The sequence below is a fragment of the Stegastes partitus genome, unplaced genomic scaffold (genome assembly GCF_000690725.1).
Source record: "Stegastes partitus isolate 25-593 unplaced genomic scaffold, Stegastes_partitus-1.0.2 Scaffold536, whole genome shotgun sequence".
NCBI lineage: Eukaryota > Metazoa > Chordata > Actinopteri > Pomacentridae > Stegastes > Stegastes partitus.
In genome coordinates, this window is record NW_007578267.1 from 203,021 (window position 1) to 220,454 (window position 17,434).

Consider the following 17,434-nt stretch of genomic DNA (forward strand, 5'->3'; position numbering starts at 1 on the left):
TCAGATGCACTCAGGGTTGGTTTTACTTATAACTGAAGTGCTAGACAATCCGGCCAAGCTGTTGGCTTACACACAACCTGCCTCATCTGCAGACTGCTGGTTTCTCGCTGTCATCCCAGCTCCTCGCAATTAACCAACTGAGTGAAGTGTTATCTAACAGAAATGATGGTCAGAATAGCAAAAAATAAACCCCAAGTAGAAAGAGTGCAATTACCTTGGCGCTGATAAGGATACTTGATCAGGCCACAGCTCTGTTCTAATGAGAGCGTCCATCCCTGGCTTCTGGTTTGCTCATGGGAGGCCATTATGCTCAGTCAATCAGCTGGCAATTTAGTCGGTCGCTCAACCAGTTATCCAGTCAATTGGAGAGCCGCTCACCAGTCAGCGAGTGGAGCAGTCATCCAGTAGCTGTGAGAAAAGTCCAGCCAAGAGGGCAGGCGTATCCTGATGATTTCCAGATGAGAGCCCAGACTGCTTGGCCTGAGTAGAGAACACACACACACACATGTGAGAAAAAAAAAAAAGAATAAAAAAATAGGAGGGAGAGAATGAAGGGAGGAGGCAACAGGGGAAGCAGCAGCAGGAATAATCCATGAAACTATTGTGTGTGAGATGCGGTTCGGAGGCTCCTCGTCCGCCGTCATCATTTATGACTGTGATTGTTTCCCCCTGAGAGACGCCGAGAAGAGAGCGAGTGCTGCTGTTGTGTGAGCGTGGATCTCTGCTTGTGTGTTTGCGAGGATCAACATGACGCAGTGGTGGGCTTTACTCGTTGTTGTTTACCTGTCCATCAGCCGGGCCGCCACTCAGCACCACAGGAAAGGTAGGTAGGAACACCTGCTCTAGTGGAGAAGCTAATAACCAGAAAGTCTCGTAAGTTGGTATCATCATCTCTCACGGGGCGCATTTCACCGTCATCACGAGAGATGGAATATGTGCATTGAGGAAATCCATTTAAAGATACTAGAAAATAAGACAGCCGTGGAAGGTTCAGTCGTGGTGCGTGTCTGGGTTTCTGTGGAAGAATGTGTTTATCTTCTGGAGTTATCAGGAACATTGCGACAAGTGAAAAGTGGCTGGCCTGTTATTACTGGATCCACTCACAGAGGAAATTCCTTTCTCACATAGCTGGAAATTTTGGGAAGTCACATGCTGCTAAAACCAGCAACAAGCAGAGGCGTTTGTTTCATTAGTTCAATGCTTCAGCTGTAGCTTTTGAAATCTGAGTGATTGTTCTTCTATTTGATGTTGAATATTTACTGCAGACAGTCCTGCAGGAGCTTTGTACCTCTGCCAGGTAACAAGTTTTGATGGGGCAAGATATTTATTTATTTGGTCACTCGGGGGCAGCAGAACAAGCTGTTGACATCACTGACATATTCGGCAGCTTTTGCTGCAGGAGTTTTCTTTCATTCTTAAACCACAATACCATCTAATACATTCTATTTATAAAGCATTTTTCATTTAAAAGAAATCTCAAAGTGCTACAAGCATTCAATAAAAAAGAAACAGTACACACACTTAAAATTTTAAAAAGGAAGGTCTTCAAGTGTTTTTTTTAAAGCAGCCACTGGCTGTGGGGTCCTGAGGTAGTTGGGTAGGGAGTTCCACAGACATGGTACAGCAGCCCGATCTCCTTGGTACGGAGCTTGGTTTGGGGCGGGTGGAGGAGGTCTTGATGTGCAGAGCGTGTATTCCAGGTTGGGGTTTGCTGAGTGAGGAGGTCTTTGAGGTATGGTGGGGCGTTTCCATAAATGCATTGGTGGGTGATGAGAGCAACTTTATAATTTATTCTGGCAGTGATGGGAAGCCAGTGGAGTATTGAGGTGATATGTTCATGTTTTTTGGTTCTGAGTAGGATCCCAGCAGCGCTGTTCTGGATCAGTTGGCGCTTTTGGAGACTTTTGCTGTGGATCCCAATGAGGAGGGCTTTGCAGTAGTCCAGCCTCAAAGAGACAAAGGCGTGGATGAGCTTATCTGCATCAGATATTGTGAGGGAGGGTCAGAGTCTGGCAATGTTCTTCAGGTGAAAAAAACAGCATTTACGCAGATGTTGGATATGGTTTTCAAAAGTTAGGTGAGGGTCCAGTCTCACATCGAGGTTGGTGACAGCAGATGAAAGGGGATTGTTTTGTCCGGAAAGGTGATGTTTGTTTTGGAGGATGACTGGACCTGCTGAGGGGTGCCAATAAGTATGGTGTTGATTTTAGAGCAGTTCAGTTGAAGGAAATTATGACTCATCCACGCCTTTATCTCCTCCAGGAAGATAGTGAGTGGTGATGGGGATGATGATGATGATGATGATGATGATGATGATGCCGGACCAGTTGAAAAAGTTGAGTCAGTCCTGAGGTACAACTGGGTGTCATCGGCGTAGCAATGGAATTAAATTCCATACTGGCTGATGATGTGACCAAGGGGGAGTATGTACACAATGAATAGTAATGGACCAAGGACAGACCCTTGAGGGACACCGCAGGTGACAGGGAGCATCAATAGAAACTCAATACAAACATTAGACACGACTGTAGGGGAGAACTGAGGGGCTAGTTGTGGTTATCACTGCTATGGGGAAATAGAACAATAGAGGTTTGCTATGTTAGTCTGTACGGTAAATTTAAGATGCCAACATCTGTGCGGAAAAGACTTCCTCTTAAAAGCTAATGAGTTTAACCGATCAGTATCGAGCTCTGCTCAGCAGCTTTCCCAGGGTCACTTACTTTGGAGTAACTACTTTTTTGTATCCTGAAAACTGCCCTGTAAGAGGTTCTACCGGGACGATTCTTGCAGTCAGAACACGCACAAAGGTTCGTGCCGTCCTGAACCAGCCGGCATGTTGCTGCNCTGTAGGTGATAGTTAAGATTTTGAATCTGATCCTAAATGTAACAGGGAGCCAGTGGAGTGATTTCAGCAATGGGGTGACATGACAGCGTCTACAAGATCGAGTTAATAGACGTGCAGCAGCATTCTGAATTGCTTGCAGACGATTCAAGGCAGAAATACTGAGTGAGGTGAAATACAAACATTAGACACGACTCTATGAAGAAATAGAACAATAGAGGTTTGTTATGTTAGTCTGTATGGTACATTTAAGATGCCAGCGTCTGTGCGAAAAAGACTTCCTCTTAAAAGTTAATGAGTTTAACTGATCAGTATCGAGCTCTACTCAGCAGCTTTCCCTGGGTCACTTACTTTGGAGTAAGTACTTTTTTGTATCCCAAAAACTGCCCTGTAAGAGGTTCTACCGGGACGATTCTTGCAGTCAGAACACGCACAAAGGTTCGTGCCGCCCTGAACCAGCCAGCATGTTGCTGCAGTGGAAGCTATTGTCACTGAATAAACCATCCAGCAGACCTGGAGCAACATCAGCATGTTGTCATTTAGTGTTTTTTGACTATCCGATTAGTGTAAATCAAGTAGTCGCTGCCCTTTTAACTCCTGTCTAGCCTCTTGCTCACTCCTGATGGAAATATCTGACACTTTAGAAGCTAATTGCTCCACTGAAATCACCAGCTTTTTTTTTGTTTTTTTTTTGCAACTCTGTCGGTTTATCAGAGGCTTTTTTTTTTTTGCTGTGAACAGACGCCTGCTGTTGCTGCTGCTGCTGCTGGAAACACAGCGGATGAGCACAAAGAGAGCAAACCAAAAATAAAACAAAAACAACGAGCAGAAAGATGCTGAGAAGCTCCACTGGGCTGAGGGGATCTGCACACTCGGGTGATTATTTTCTGTTTGGTTTGTCACTGTGGGCGGCTCTTTTCGCGTCACAGATCATCATTTGATCCATAAAAATATCAAATACTGACTACTGCAGCTTTTATTTGGGTGTTTGAAGCTACTGAGACGGGTTATAAACAATAAAACTTTAAAAGTAATTACAATTTAAAAAAATAGATTGATTATTGTGTTGGACAAGCTCCCAAAGTAGACGATAAAGGGCAAAGGTCACACTCCAGTTCTCATCGCTGTATTTTAACATCCAGCTTTTATCAGCTTCTCTGGCAGCGCTACACGACTCTGCGGCTTATCCTCGAGTAAATTGTGCTCACAGTGGGAGTATTGGTGATGAAGTCTGTATTTACATTGGAAATTCTCAATCTAACTTCGGAGAATATTATCATTTATTTGGAATTTAACAATCCTCTGGAGGCAAACTGAAACGCAGGAGACGGGCCGCTGCGATGAAGATTTTCTTCTCTCCCGTGTCCTTTTCACCCTCTTTTACCGTACGCCGGAGGGACCCAGACATCCACTTTGTTTTTTTGTTTGTTTTTCCTTCCCCCTCTCTCTCCCTCCCTCTCTCTCGTCAAGACTTCCTTCCAGCTAGGAGTACCATTTAGACCAGCTAATTAATGGATCTTTGTTGTTCCCTCATCTCCTTGCAAGCAGTTAGCGGGAGATTACAAGTTCCCTGCCTCTACATAATGACACTGGGGGAAGCCTGCCCGTCCAAACATTGATTGTTTGGAGCGCTGGAGGAAGGAGGGGAAGCATGACGAATGGACGGGCTCAGAACGCGCAGCAGGGAGAGCTGAGATGTTGCGATAAAGGACGCCTATATTAAACATCCAATCTGAAAAATGAGCACGAGAGAAATCAGATGAAGACCATGACTCGCCTTATGCTGGTTTGTTTCCCCTTCACGTTAAAACTTTAATATAAACTACTTCAAGACGTATACTCGTTTCAGCAGGGTTGCAGTGTATTTATGTAGCGCTTCACTGTGAAAGATTTCTGAATAAAGGCTTAAAAAACTTTTTTTCGTGCTCAGAATCAGGATGCGAACTGCAGGGGCGACCAGAGGAGGCTCCCAAGAAATCAGCAACCATGAAGAAATGATTTCAGAAATATTCATTCATTTAAATTTTTCTATATGTTCGTCATCATGGATAATGCATAAAATTGGGCTTTCACTGATGCATGACTCATGCTAGATGGTGATTAATCACTGAATCACTTTCACAAAGATGTTTGCGTGCTGTTCTTGTCACCACTATTGAAGTGTGCTGGCATAATATCATAGACTGCACTCACTTAAAGATTAGGAAAAAAAAATCTTTTTTGATGCCAACTGCTGTAAAATAAAAGTAACAAGCCTAACCCTGGGGCGCCAAAAGGAGGCAGCAGCTACTGTTTTCTTATTTGTATTGTTCATATTATTATTGGCAGGAATAATTGTAGATAAAAGAGAGTTCAAACATTTTTTAAAATGTTGTATCTGTCATTTGTAACCACAAAAAAGGGGGGAAAATCTAATCCATGAAGTAGTTTGCACAGTGATCAGATTTAACCACTATGAAACGTGGTTGCTTTTAACTTTAAAGTGTCTATAAAAAGTATTTACCACCACTTTGGGTAACTGTCTTCCTGTAAAACAAACCTCCCAAGTGTCAGATCTCCCTATACGATTTCCCTATCCTGTGTTGGATTGATTTTACCCTCTACCTTTGCAAGCCTTCCAGGGACTGCTGCCGAGAAGCATTCCCACATCATGATGCTGCCACCGCCGTGCTTCAGAGTGATGATGGTGTGTCAAGGGGGTGAATACTTTTTATAGACACTATACAATGGAAAGGACAGTAGATCCACCATGACTACATAATGAAGTGCATGAGGAAAAAAAATATATAAATGGACAGCACACATGAGCCAAAGTCCTCTGTTACACTTAATAAAACCTGAATGTGAGTAAAAGCAAGTTGTCACTTTCACACTTTGTAGATCTGTATGAACATGGCATGAGCCTGCAGGTTCTTGGGAAAAGACACTAGTCATTTGCATCATGAGCAGTAGTGTAGTTTTCTGAGAAAGAGAAGTACATGCATTAGAAGTGAAGTTTTGAAATCATTTCTTTTTTTTCTGTTTCACTGTCGTGGGTCACTCATGCTGTCACTGTGACAACCAGTTCCTCTTCTGCACCGTTAGCCGCCTATAATTTGCATGCCAGCTACGAGCTTTATCACAAATCTACTCTACGTTTATTATATTCACTGCTTAATTTGGATGCAAAATTCATGCCGTGCATTGAGCTGTTTAAAAAATCCCACAGTGGAATGAAGAAAGCGGCGCCCCTGCACTGTTTTCTTCTAGCAATCCCACTTGAGCCTCCGTTACACCCACGACGGAGCGCGCCGCATTTCACAGGCGGGAAAATTACAGCCGTGCAACTCCACACCTGCCAGCGGTGACGTAAAATGACAATAATTTACAAGTGTCTGAAATCTAAATTTACTCCTCATTATAGGGTAAACGAATAAATGTCTATTACTGTACATGAGATGTAGTGAATGCATAAACAAGACAGTGATTTCAGACACATCCTGCAATTTTCCCGTCAGATCCAGATCTGTTATTTCCCTCTTTGCCCTGCAGTGGCACCTCAGCTACCTTTTATCAACACCTGACCTCCATAGCAACCTTTGCACCTGTTCCTATTCCCCTTATCAGCTATTCTCTATGTGTAGCTGCCCTTTTTCCTCAGCTCCGTAACAGATTGCTGTGTTCCAACCCTCTTATTCCGGCCTACAATTGCGCCTACCTGCTTTGGCTTTCTACTCTGGTTCTCTGTCTTGACTGCCTCGTACTAAACTTTAGTTCACTTCTGAGTCATGCACTGCAGTTCTCCTCTTCTTTTACTGAGCCGTTACACATGTGCAGCCTAATAAATGTTATGAGACTCGTGGCCTGTCTCCATCTGCAGCGGTGCAGCTCCAGCCGTGTGAGCATTAACCTGCAATAACATTTTTTATTCTGGACTGCTGCTGCCGCCGCTAGAAACATAAAAGACGCATTTTATTGCCCGCCAAAGGACTATTGTGTTACAGCAAACGGTGACAGAGAGTAGTAGACGCCTTTTTATGTAAATTACAGATTATTAATTTTAAATGTAAATCGGCATTGTGCCGGCCTCCGAGCCGTCATTTCTCAGCAGCTCCTCCATCCTTTAACAACATAACCCTTGTTCTAATGAGCACTCTTCCCCCTGGGTGTTGTTCTGTTTACAACGGCAATGGCCCATTGAAGCTGCGCTGTCTATTCAGTGTCTAATATGTTTGCCTGGGCGTTCCTCTACTGCTGTTGATAATGCATGTGGGAGTCACTCACTGAGGAGGGTACATTTTCACCTGCAAGTCGTGATGAACTCACCGGTGTATTTCAGTGTTCAGCAATTTGTTAAAGAGTGTCAAGCTTTAATTTATTGATTCTTATACATGGAGATGAAAAACATGTTTATAGTCGTGTGTCATTGACTGGCAGGTCAGCCTAGTGGGACAGCTTTTCTTCTAAGGAATAGTGAAGACATACTAAGTGAAGGAGCAGTTTCAATCAGAGAGGGAGCATTACTACTACTACTCTAACCGCAACCATAAACATGAGTTATAAGTAACCATAACCACAAACCTTGTTTTGAGGGCCGACTAAATATTTTTTAAAAATGCTTCAAATTTTGAAAGTGGCATGGCTCCTCCAGGGCCCTATGATTTGAAGTGCTGAACTCACAGAGACAAAGGGGACAAATGCTCCACTGATTGAGTTAAAGCCGCCAAAGTGTTGTTGACGGTAAATGGGGACCAAACAGGATAATATGGCACACAAAAAGCTGAAAATGTGTTGATGTGACATGCAAAATGTCCTCAAAGCTCCCATATGATACCTCTTTTGAACAACAACACTTTCCCAGAAGGTTTCAGAGATGTTTCAGCTAAAAACACTAATTCATTGTACCATTTCTATTCTATCTCTTAGTATTAGCCTTATAACAAACTGGATGTTTCAGTGTCTGCAGCATTAAATGGAACTGAGCTGCTGCTGTCCACACCGATTTCACGAGAAGGGCTACAGGTTCTTTCTAGGGTACATTCCGATTGTGGTTCACTATTTAGTATATACTACGATATCAAAAAGCAACGTCACTATGAACACTTCCACAAGTGGGTTGGTACCCCTGTGGTAACCTTTCTGTATGTCCCACTACATAGTAAGCCAAATGTAATATGCATAACATACCCAGATGTTCGACTACATCCAGTTGGACTTTGCAGTTTGCAGGCCGGCACGCTTTGAAGGACATTCTGACACACAATCCACTGTGCAGTTACATCACAAACGTTATGATGTCTTGCATGGGGATAATCAAGTTTGAGCTGCCGAGAGACAGATGACTGCTAATTTCACACTACGAACTACAACGGTCAAAGTTAATGGCGCATTATTGTGACAAAGTGGTGTCCCAGTTGTATGCATACCGCAGGAAACAGTTTGTACTTTGTAAGGGCAGCTGCAGTAAAGAACTGAAACCAAAAAGTATACAATTTGTAATGCAGCCAGACGTATCCTGTCAGGACAACACAACAACCTCAACGGCTCATTCAGCAACACACTTTCTGATCTAGCAGGAAATGAGATAATGCTATTTTCTTGTATTTTGTGAGTTTTTACCCACACTGAGGACATGCAATTATGTTCAAAACCCCATTAAAAAGAGGATGTTGCACAATATGACCCCTACAAAAGTGGCATGCTATTATTCATATTATAAGTCATGTTGATTAATGATACAGGCACAAAACCTCCACCCAATAATGCAATGATTAATACTTGTGTTTTTCATGTCCATGTGTGAGAAAAAAAAAAAAAGAAAATTTGTTTCCATGTACGTGAGTCAATGGATGAAGGATTGTGGCCACTTCATGAGCCATGAAACTGTCGGGGGTAGTGGAACGTCCCCAACACTGGTCCTTAATGTTTGGGGTTTAGGGAAACCTAAATATAAACTAATCTTTGAAAAGATGTCCTTTGTCCCCCAGAATACATTTCTAGAGTAGAAGCAGAGGTTATAGATTATAACAATAATGTTTAATCGATCATGTGTGGAGTTAGAATTTACTTTAATTTAACCTTTTGGGAACATTTTGAAGGGAGTTGCACCAGTAGGCTGTTGAGCTCACTGTTTCTAATCCTCCCCAACACCTCTGGTTGAACGGGTAAAGAGGTTTGAGGTAATATGCGAAGGATTATACAAATGTACCGAATTTGTAAATTGTATTGTTCCGACGGGGGAGCACAGAGCTACACATTTGCTTTACATTCTAAATGGTGGCTTTACTGCAACAGCGATGCCGGAGCTTAGACTGGAAGTCACCCAAGCAGAAAGCAGGTACATGGGGGAGATCAGTCAGCGCATGTGGCTTCAGCCGGCCACACAACTGCTACGCGGCTAAATGTATCTGCGCTGCGAGGCTGCGGGCAGCGGGGCCGATCATTACCGCAGAATTGGCGAGGCAGCAATCCGTAGATGCTGCTGTAGGGCAGAGGGGAAGATTTGATCCAAATTCAGATGAAGCCCAGTGTTTATACTGCATACCTCATTAAGATCTGTGTGTGTGATCTGTGAGTTGGCTCACACGCTGAGCCGAGCGTTTGGATGGCAACAGGAATATGTGAAGCAGTGGAAAAAGAGAGCAAGAAGTCTGGAGAAGCTCAGAGGAAGTTTTAGCTTACTTCACTACCATGTGAATCCCCCGTTCAGCGCAAATCAAATTTGCTCTTCAGCTCCCCTCTCCTGAAGCAGTGTCAGCCAAATTGCTCTCGGAGTCTCGCACAATAGATGGAGTCATAATATGAACACATTTAAAACGTCTGGGCAGCAGCAGCAGTAGTAGTAGTAGTAGACATAGTGGATTACAAACAGTGTGGAAGGAGAAGATACCGACTCCTCTTCTTCTTTTTTATTGCCAGGCTTGTATAGACTTGACCTCACAAAGACTTTTCTTTGCCAGTGGGAATATCTGCTCGCTCACACAGGGCTGTTACATAAAAATGAAAATATGGTGTTGTTTGATCAGACTGCTTCATAAATCATTCCTATGTTATTGAGAATTTAGAGAATTCAGACCATGTGTTGTTTTGACATTTTAAACCAAATGTACCCCTCTGTGTGGAAATAAAGCTGAGGGATTTTGAGACCTACTCAAAACCTGCACTGTTCTCACCTTAGTATTGTCTTTAAGAGCATCCTATAAAACCCTAAACAAAGCACTGAATTTCATTTATTTACTGGGACATTGCCAGTCGCTTTAAAATTCTGTCACAAGCAGTGAAATGCAAAGGAAGCACATTGTTAAGGTGTTGGAGAACATCATTAAAATATAAAATATCATGTATTAAGTATTATGAAGTGTGCATTTTATTCACATGTAGAGTTCAAGTAATCAGGCAATGCTGACTAAAACTATACTCGGACAGATTAAAGCTGCACCCATTTGAAGATTTGCATGGGGAAAAAATGACAAATGACTGTATTAAAACTTGTAGTGACAAACTTACAGCAACATATTGTGCATCTACATAATTATTGGCTCCCCTGGTTAAGATGTGTTCTTTAGCTTCTAGTAAATTAATTTTTTTTCTAAATAATATAGGACCACAATGAAAAAAAAGAGGAAAATTCAACCTTTGATTCAAGTGCATTTATTCAGTGTCCCACATTAAAAAAATAATTCTTTTACATCAAATCATGTGTGCCACAGTTATTAGCACCTTTGATGTTAATACTTTGTTCAACCCCCTTTTGCCAACAGTTCATCTGAGTTGAGTTGAAGGTTACATTTTTCTACAGTTTTAGTGTGAGAGTATGCTTCTGCAATAAAAAATGAATTTATTTGAAGGTTTTTAACACGTCTTAACCAATAATTATGGAGGGCACTGTAATTCTGCAGTTCCATCTCTACAGAGCAAATTTACTTTCTTTTCATTTTTGTTGTTGTTGTTGTTTTATTTGGCCTACAGATTGCTTCAGTCTCACCACCTTTACCAATTTTATTGTAAGACACAGCAGGCACCTGTTCTCAGCAAAAAAAAAACATTCCTGTACATCCACATGTGCCTCTTGCTAACCTTAGCAGCTAACAAGCTAGATATGGTTATACATTTTAATAAAAGTTGTCGAGAAGCAAAATTGAGCCAATAGAAGAACTAGCATTATAGAGATGGACACAAATGCTAATTTTGTTCCATGTCTGCCAGATATGTAAAGCAGCTGTTAGCATTAACGCCTTTACAAAATGAAATGCCAATGTTGTGTTTACAGCATGTTGCACTGCCCCCATGTGGCTAAAAGATCAGTTAGTGCAGCTTTAAAGTTTTAATCCAAGCTATGCAACATTAGTGTAGTTTCTAATTTACTTTAAAATCCCATGAACCAAAAATATTTGAGTGCCGTACTTCGTTACTGTCCACCTCTGGAGGTGTGTGGCCATTTGGAACAGCCTCTGGTTATCAGCTGAAGTAAAATATGGATTTCACAGCATGCTATCACAGAAATGAAGCAGCGGCAACTGTTTATGGCAGCTGAGAGGTTTCATTCCAGCAGCCGTGTCTGGACACCTCAGATTACGGGGTCCCTGCTCTGCAACAAACACGTACCGACACTTTAAAGGCCAAGCAAATGAGGTCAGCTACACCTACCCGTCTGTGCGCTAAATATGTCACCTCTGGATGCTCCGGCCGCTGACACTTGTAAATATCGGAGCATCTGTGGATCAGACCGATTACCCTCCTCACAGCTGGAGCCAGATTCCCTCCCACCTACATAATATTTGAGCAGTAATGAATCCGTGCTTACTCAACCTCTGGCCCACCCACATGCCTGCCACACTGGATAATGTGGTGTCTAATTTCTTGACAACAAGGGAAATCCTCTAATCCAATTTCCTGTTCTCGTGTGTTCTAGCTCTGTATCCATCTGCGTATAGGATAAAGCGTGGGACATACTCGCTGATCAACCCCACGTTCCAGCGCTCGGCGGAGGACGTCAATCTGCTTTTTGAGGTCAGTTCAGATCTTGTGGGGTCAGAGATGTGCTTCTTCTCTGGATGAAACATATGCTGGGACATCTGCAGATCACACATTTGTCTAAATAAAAATGAAACACTGTGTACCATTGTTGTGTTGCTAATCATTAGCAGAAATTTTAAAATATGTGTTTATCCAAAGGCTTCTGGACATTGATAAAAGCCTTTTTTTAAAATAACATCCTATGATGTCTTCAGCACATTTGGATACATTTAGATAACCCAACAAGTAACATCTTAGTTGTTTGCTTTCATCAGTGTCTCTCTGTTTCCCAGATTCTGTTGGCTGGAATGCAGATCCAAGGCGAGGAACACACCCTCCTGATCCCAGACAAGGAACTGGCCTCCCTGAGAAGCGTGGAGAAGCTGGAGGTCGTCTGCGAGGACGTCCTGCCCAAGAAGCTCTCCGACATCCGCCGTCTGACGGCCGAGCTCGTCCAGCGGCAGCAGCCTCTGAGCTGGCAGGACTTTGAGAGGACAGTGCTGACCTTAGTGTACACGACTCAGACGCTGGCTCGACTCACCAACCAGCACCAGAGAGAGCTGTGGACGGACACCTTGATCCAGCTGTTCCGAGCCCTTCAAAAAGACCTCAGGCCGTCTTGAGGAAGATTCAGAAGTTCTTTTCCCAGCTATAGCTCTTGTCTTTAGTTTTTTTCCCCAATTTCATGCAAAGTAACAAATGAATGTTTCACAAAAACAGCGAAACTCTCGACATTCACTTTGTCCAGAACTCTCAACAACATCTTGTCGTTTTCTTTTACTTGATTGGGTCGAGTCTCGTTATCAACTTAAACCACAAACTAGTGGAAAAGTTCATGTGTGAACTTTTTATCAGCTTCTCCGAGTTAAAGAGTGAACTTCTATCCTCAAGAGATCAGTGCAGTTCGCTCCTCTGTTCTACAGTGAAACGCTGCAGTACATGAGCTGTCAAACTGGAGGGCTTTAAAAGGTTCACTCCTTTTCTGTGGGTTCATTGTGGGAGACGAGTGTCCACCAGAAGCTAATTAAAAAATCAATTTGGGGTTCAGTTCCCACACTTGTAGTGTGAAGCACTGAGGTGTGACTTTACATACCACCAGATAGTGGACAAGTGTGTCTGAAAAATGGCAGCAGACTCTTCATCCCGTCTCCTCCTAATGTGTCTTTTACCAAACGATATCCAGAGTGGGGGTTTAGCCGATTACAGAATGGTATTCGATGAGCACAAATAATGCAATGCAGAGAGATATTCCTTCTACCCATAAACAAACAAACAAACAAAAGAACTCCATGACATTATGTGTCTTCAATGACAATCATTACAGAACAAAATGCAAAACAAACATGTCCATTCTGTTGGCAGCATAGTACGTTGTTTTCACCAACATGTCATTTCATTGACTACACATTATTGAAAAGTGATCCTATGATGTCTGCTCAACCCCTCTGAACCCCAAACCAGGTTTTTAAAGACATGTTGTCATTTAAAAATTGCCAAATTTGAACATAGAAACTGAAAAACGATCCTTGAACTACTCGCCTGTAAAGTGTTGTTCTGTACTTGATGTTCTTAAAATTGTGGCATTTCATCAAAATTACTTTAGTCTTCATGTTTCTTTCTTTTTTTTTTTTGTGCCAAAAATACAGCATTTGCTCTAACTTGATTCTAAAAAAGTCTGTGGCCCCCGATGTAACTGTGAAGTCATGAGTAGCTCAGCAGCGTCCAACAGTCACTTGACTAAAATTCAGGAACGTCTCGGCCGACTTGCATGCTGTGTTTACGCAGAACAGACAAGAGACAAGCACGGAAACTAAGATGAAAAGTAGAATACCTCTAATATGTAGAAACACCATTTATGTCCAATATTGGTGACACCTGTGGGCACTTGAAAAAAATGATGCCAGGTTGTTTTTTTAATTTTTGAAAAATAAATAATCAATAAAATTTCTCTTTCGTTTTTCCTTTCTTTCTAATTGATGGTATTATGACTGTTATACTGCACAACAGACATTTTTGAGTTTCCTCTCCTTCCAGCAATGTTTCCACAGAGGTGCAGGACTTTATATTGCTGTTAAAAACGAGTGCACAGAAGAAGATGACAGGAGCAAAGAAAACTGAAACTGCTTGAGGTTTAGAGGGTTAAACTTTACAATCAGCCCAACTGATGCAGCTCATGTCAGTTGCAAATTGTGCAGTGAGACAATAAGCAGAGGCAGTGATTTTAAGCACCTTTTATCCAAATACAAATATACAGACAGATTGTTCTGTTGGTTGAGCAAACACAGATAATCTCTGCACACTCTGCATCAATGCCAGGTTTCGACAGCGATGTGCCTTTAAACTGTTTTAACACAGATAATCAACTGACATGAAGGAGTAAAGTATATGTGACTTGCTGGATTTATGAAAATTGGTACATTTCATGTCCAAACACTGTTCAGTTATGGCAACTTCTTCTTCTCCTAATTTAAAAAATCCATCCTAAAGATAAAAACGATGCTTGCATACCTGTTATAAGTGATAGAGATACCTGTTTAAGCCTTTACATGCTGTCACAGAAACCATTCAGAGTAGCATATTGTGTTAACTCCAGCTGGACTTGTCAGACAGACTGCTGCATTAATTGCATCATTCCTCTCACCTCCTGAATGTGCACTCGCTTCCATCCCATTGCGACTCCAACGTGCGATCGTTTGTACGTAACGTGAAAATTAAATAAAGCATTTGAGCTCCGCGTATTCGCCTCATTAATCAAATGCATCCCAGTCGACTCGGATAAACTTCTCCAACTTCCGCATGTGTGCAGCCTTTACATTGGGACTTAATGAGAATGCACCGCATAAGTTTGCATCCTGACTTTGATGATCGCACTGATCTTTGACCTACTTTTGGGGGGAAAAAAAGAGGAAAATATACAAAATCTCAATGCAAAGTCACCTCCAACCCCTGCCGGTGTGTATATTTGATGTCATCAGATACCTTTAGAAGGCATTAGACGCTCTGCCGCGTTGAGAAAAGATTGCTCAGCTCATTTCATTTGCCGGTAAAAGCCTCTCTGAATGAAAACCGCAGATTTGTACTTAAGAGTCTGTGTACATCAATACCCTTGATTGCTCATTTAAGCAAAGCTGCAAAATGCTTGATAGATGTTTGCTTCAAAGCTACCCATCTCCCCACTCATTTTGGGGAAATAGGTACTTTTCCTAATAAGCTTTTTTTTTTTTCACTCAGCTTGGAGTGGATAGAAAGTATACATCTGCCTTGTGTTGTTTTCCCTCCTTGACTCAATTAGTTTTACATTTGCTTACACTTTTCGTTCATTTCCAGCTTTTCATCCAGTTTCCTGCTACCGAAATATCGCCAACGGCAACTTTCTAAAAAAACGTATATGATGATGGCAGGACTTTTCGTTTCTCAGCGTGTCAGCATTCACGCGGTGCCCGAGCCGCGGCGGCGAGGGACTGATTGATGAGGAAGTGAAGAAGACCGTAATGAGGAATTTCCTTCCAACACCGAGGATCAGCCTTTACCCTCCATGCACCGCTCTAATGATGATGATGATGAGTTTTGGGATGTTTCTGTCCACTGCTTGACAAGAAGCCGGGATATTGAAGAAAACAGTCGTGGAGCGTAACTTGACTTAAAGCCTCCATGTTTGAAACCTCCATGTAAGATCCTGGAAACAAAACCTGCATAAAATTGTGTTTTCATACAGTTTATTTGCTTAAGTTGCTTCAATTGTTTAATGTGCTTACTGCAGATGTTAAAGGATTAAAGCGTTGCCTTGTGGGTGTCTTTGCAAGCTGCTCAGTCCCCCTTTGTACACATGCATGACTGACCATTATATGAAAGTCATTAATTCAAAAAAAGAAAAAAAAAAGGATTTCTGATATTGTGGAATATTTGCTGAGTCAGTCGTTTCATTTTGCACCGCAACAACTCCAAATGTACAAAATATTAGGGACACACAACTCCTCGTGTTTAATTGTCATAAAATTAGCACCGCGTCTGCCCATCCCCTCCCCCTCTTCCATCTGCAATAGCAGTGTTGATTTAATAAGAAGAATTAGGGTTTTATGTGGATTATTGACTTATCAATGCGCCTCGTGAAAAATGAGTCTGTGATATTTTATCCATTTAGGGTTTCATCCCTAAATGTCATGTGGAACCATGTGCTGCATAATGCATGTTGATAGAGCATCACCAAGTGGCTGCAGAGAGAACTGCTGTCGTCATCAGAGCCTAGATGTCCTGACAGATTGGAGATTTATTTCAGCACGTCGGTGATATTTCTGCAAAATTAATGTTCTCGGTGAAAATACAAATGCCTCTTGTACCAGTTCCCACCTACAGCTGTATTATCTCTGCATTGGGGTATAATATGATGTGCAACCTGTCATCAGCGACTGTTCACAGATGGTGAATTTGTCTGAATGAGAAAAGACAATTTCCAGTGTAAATCAAGGAAGCTGATGTTATGTTCACATGTACCAACACCACATATCTAAAAAGCTGCTGTAACACTCTAAGCTGTTTTGGGACATGTTTTCCTGTCAGATTTTTACACCTCTTTGGAAACAGCACAGCCTTGGCGAGAAGAAGGGAGAACAAAAAAAAAAAAAGTTTTTAAGTTTAACTCATACAAATAACTCATACAAAAAGATTGATTATAAATTTTACAAAAAGATTCAAAAAAAATGAATCAAAGTGTACAACATTTCCCAAGTGCTCAGAGGAGGTAATCAATATTGACAGAAAGAAAATAAAATATGAATACCATATATAATATTTATATTTTTTACAACTCATAAAAACTACCCATTTCTTACACGACTCATCAGCTCTGGAAGATATTTCACCATGCAGAATGTATCTTTCAATAACTTGCCGACACCCTGCTCCTCTGTATATCTTCTTCTTTTTTTTTTTTTTTAATCATGCCACATGTATTTTATTGAGGAAGTCTGTTTTGTTTGGCTCCTAATCTCCCTCATTTGTTTCCGCACTTGCATTCCTACATGCGCCGTGTAAACACTGCCTGCAGTTCAGCCAAAGTCCCAACACATCTGTCATGTGACTGCCGGTCATGGCTTCTCAGTTGCACCAGTTGTTTTTCACTGGATCATATTTAGCCCAGCTGTTCATTTTTGGCGAATTGTTAAAAAAAAATTGAAGCTTAGATTTAGCTAAATTTACTTAATTTGTTGAAGGACCAGACAGTTAAGAATCTGATTATTCCTTCTGTGTTAATCATTTCTGACTCAGATTTTTTCATAAGATCGTGTCCCATTTAAACCAAACGTGGAATTTTGTGGTTCCAAGTGTTAATTATTCTGGCTTTCTCAGCAGAATACAAAAGCACCACAAATGTATTTTATATCTGCTTCATCTCTGACTTGTATTAAAAAATGGAATGATATTAATCAAAGGTGGAGTTTGCTTTTCAACTAGATTTTAACTTTTACAGTTAAACTATTTTTTCCCTCAAAAAATTAAGCAAAAGATATTCAACCTAAAACATATCTGAAATTTTCATCTTTACTCAAAGTAAATAACCAATATCTGCTCTACATGCTCACTAGGTGGCAGCATTTCCAA

At 41.5% G+C, this 17,434-nt stretch overlaps 1 protein-coding gene across 1 annotated transcript; it reads left to right on the forward strand.

Annotated features, from left to right (window-relative positions):
- The first annotated feature begins 607 nt into the window (after positions 1–607).
- Positions 608–13,756, forward strand: fam180a (family with sequence similarity 180 member A). The gene is made up of 3 exons (XM_008288008.1): positions 608–823; positions 11,733–11,830; positions 12,130–13,756. The coding sequence occupies exons 1-3, from the start codon at positions 748–750 to the stop codon at positions 12,457–12,459; spliced, it is 504 nt and encodes a 167-aa protein (XP_008286230.1). The 5' UTR covers positions 608–747; the 3' UTR covers positions 12,460–13,756.
- The last annotated feature ends 3,678 nt before the right edge of the window (positions 13,757–17,434 follow it).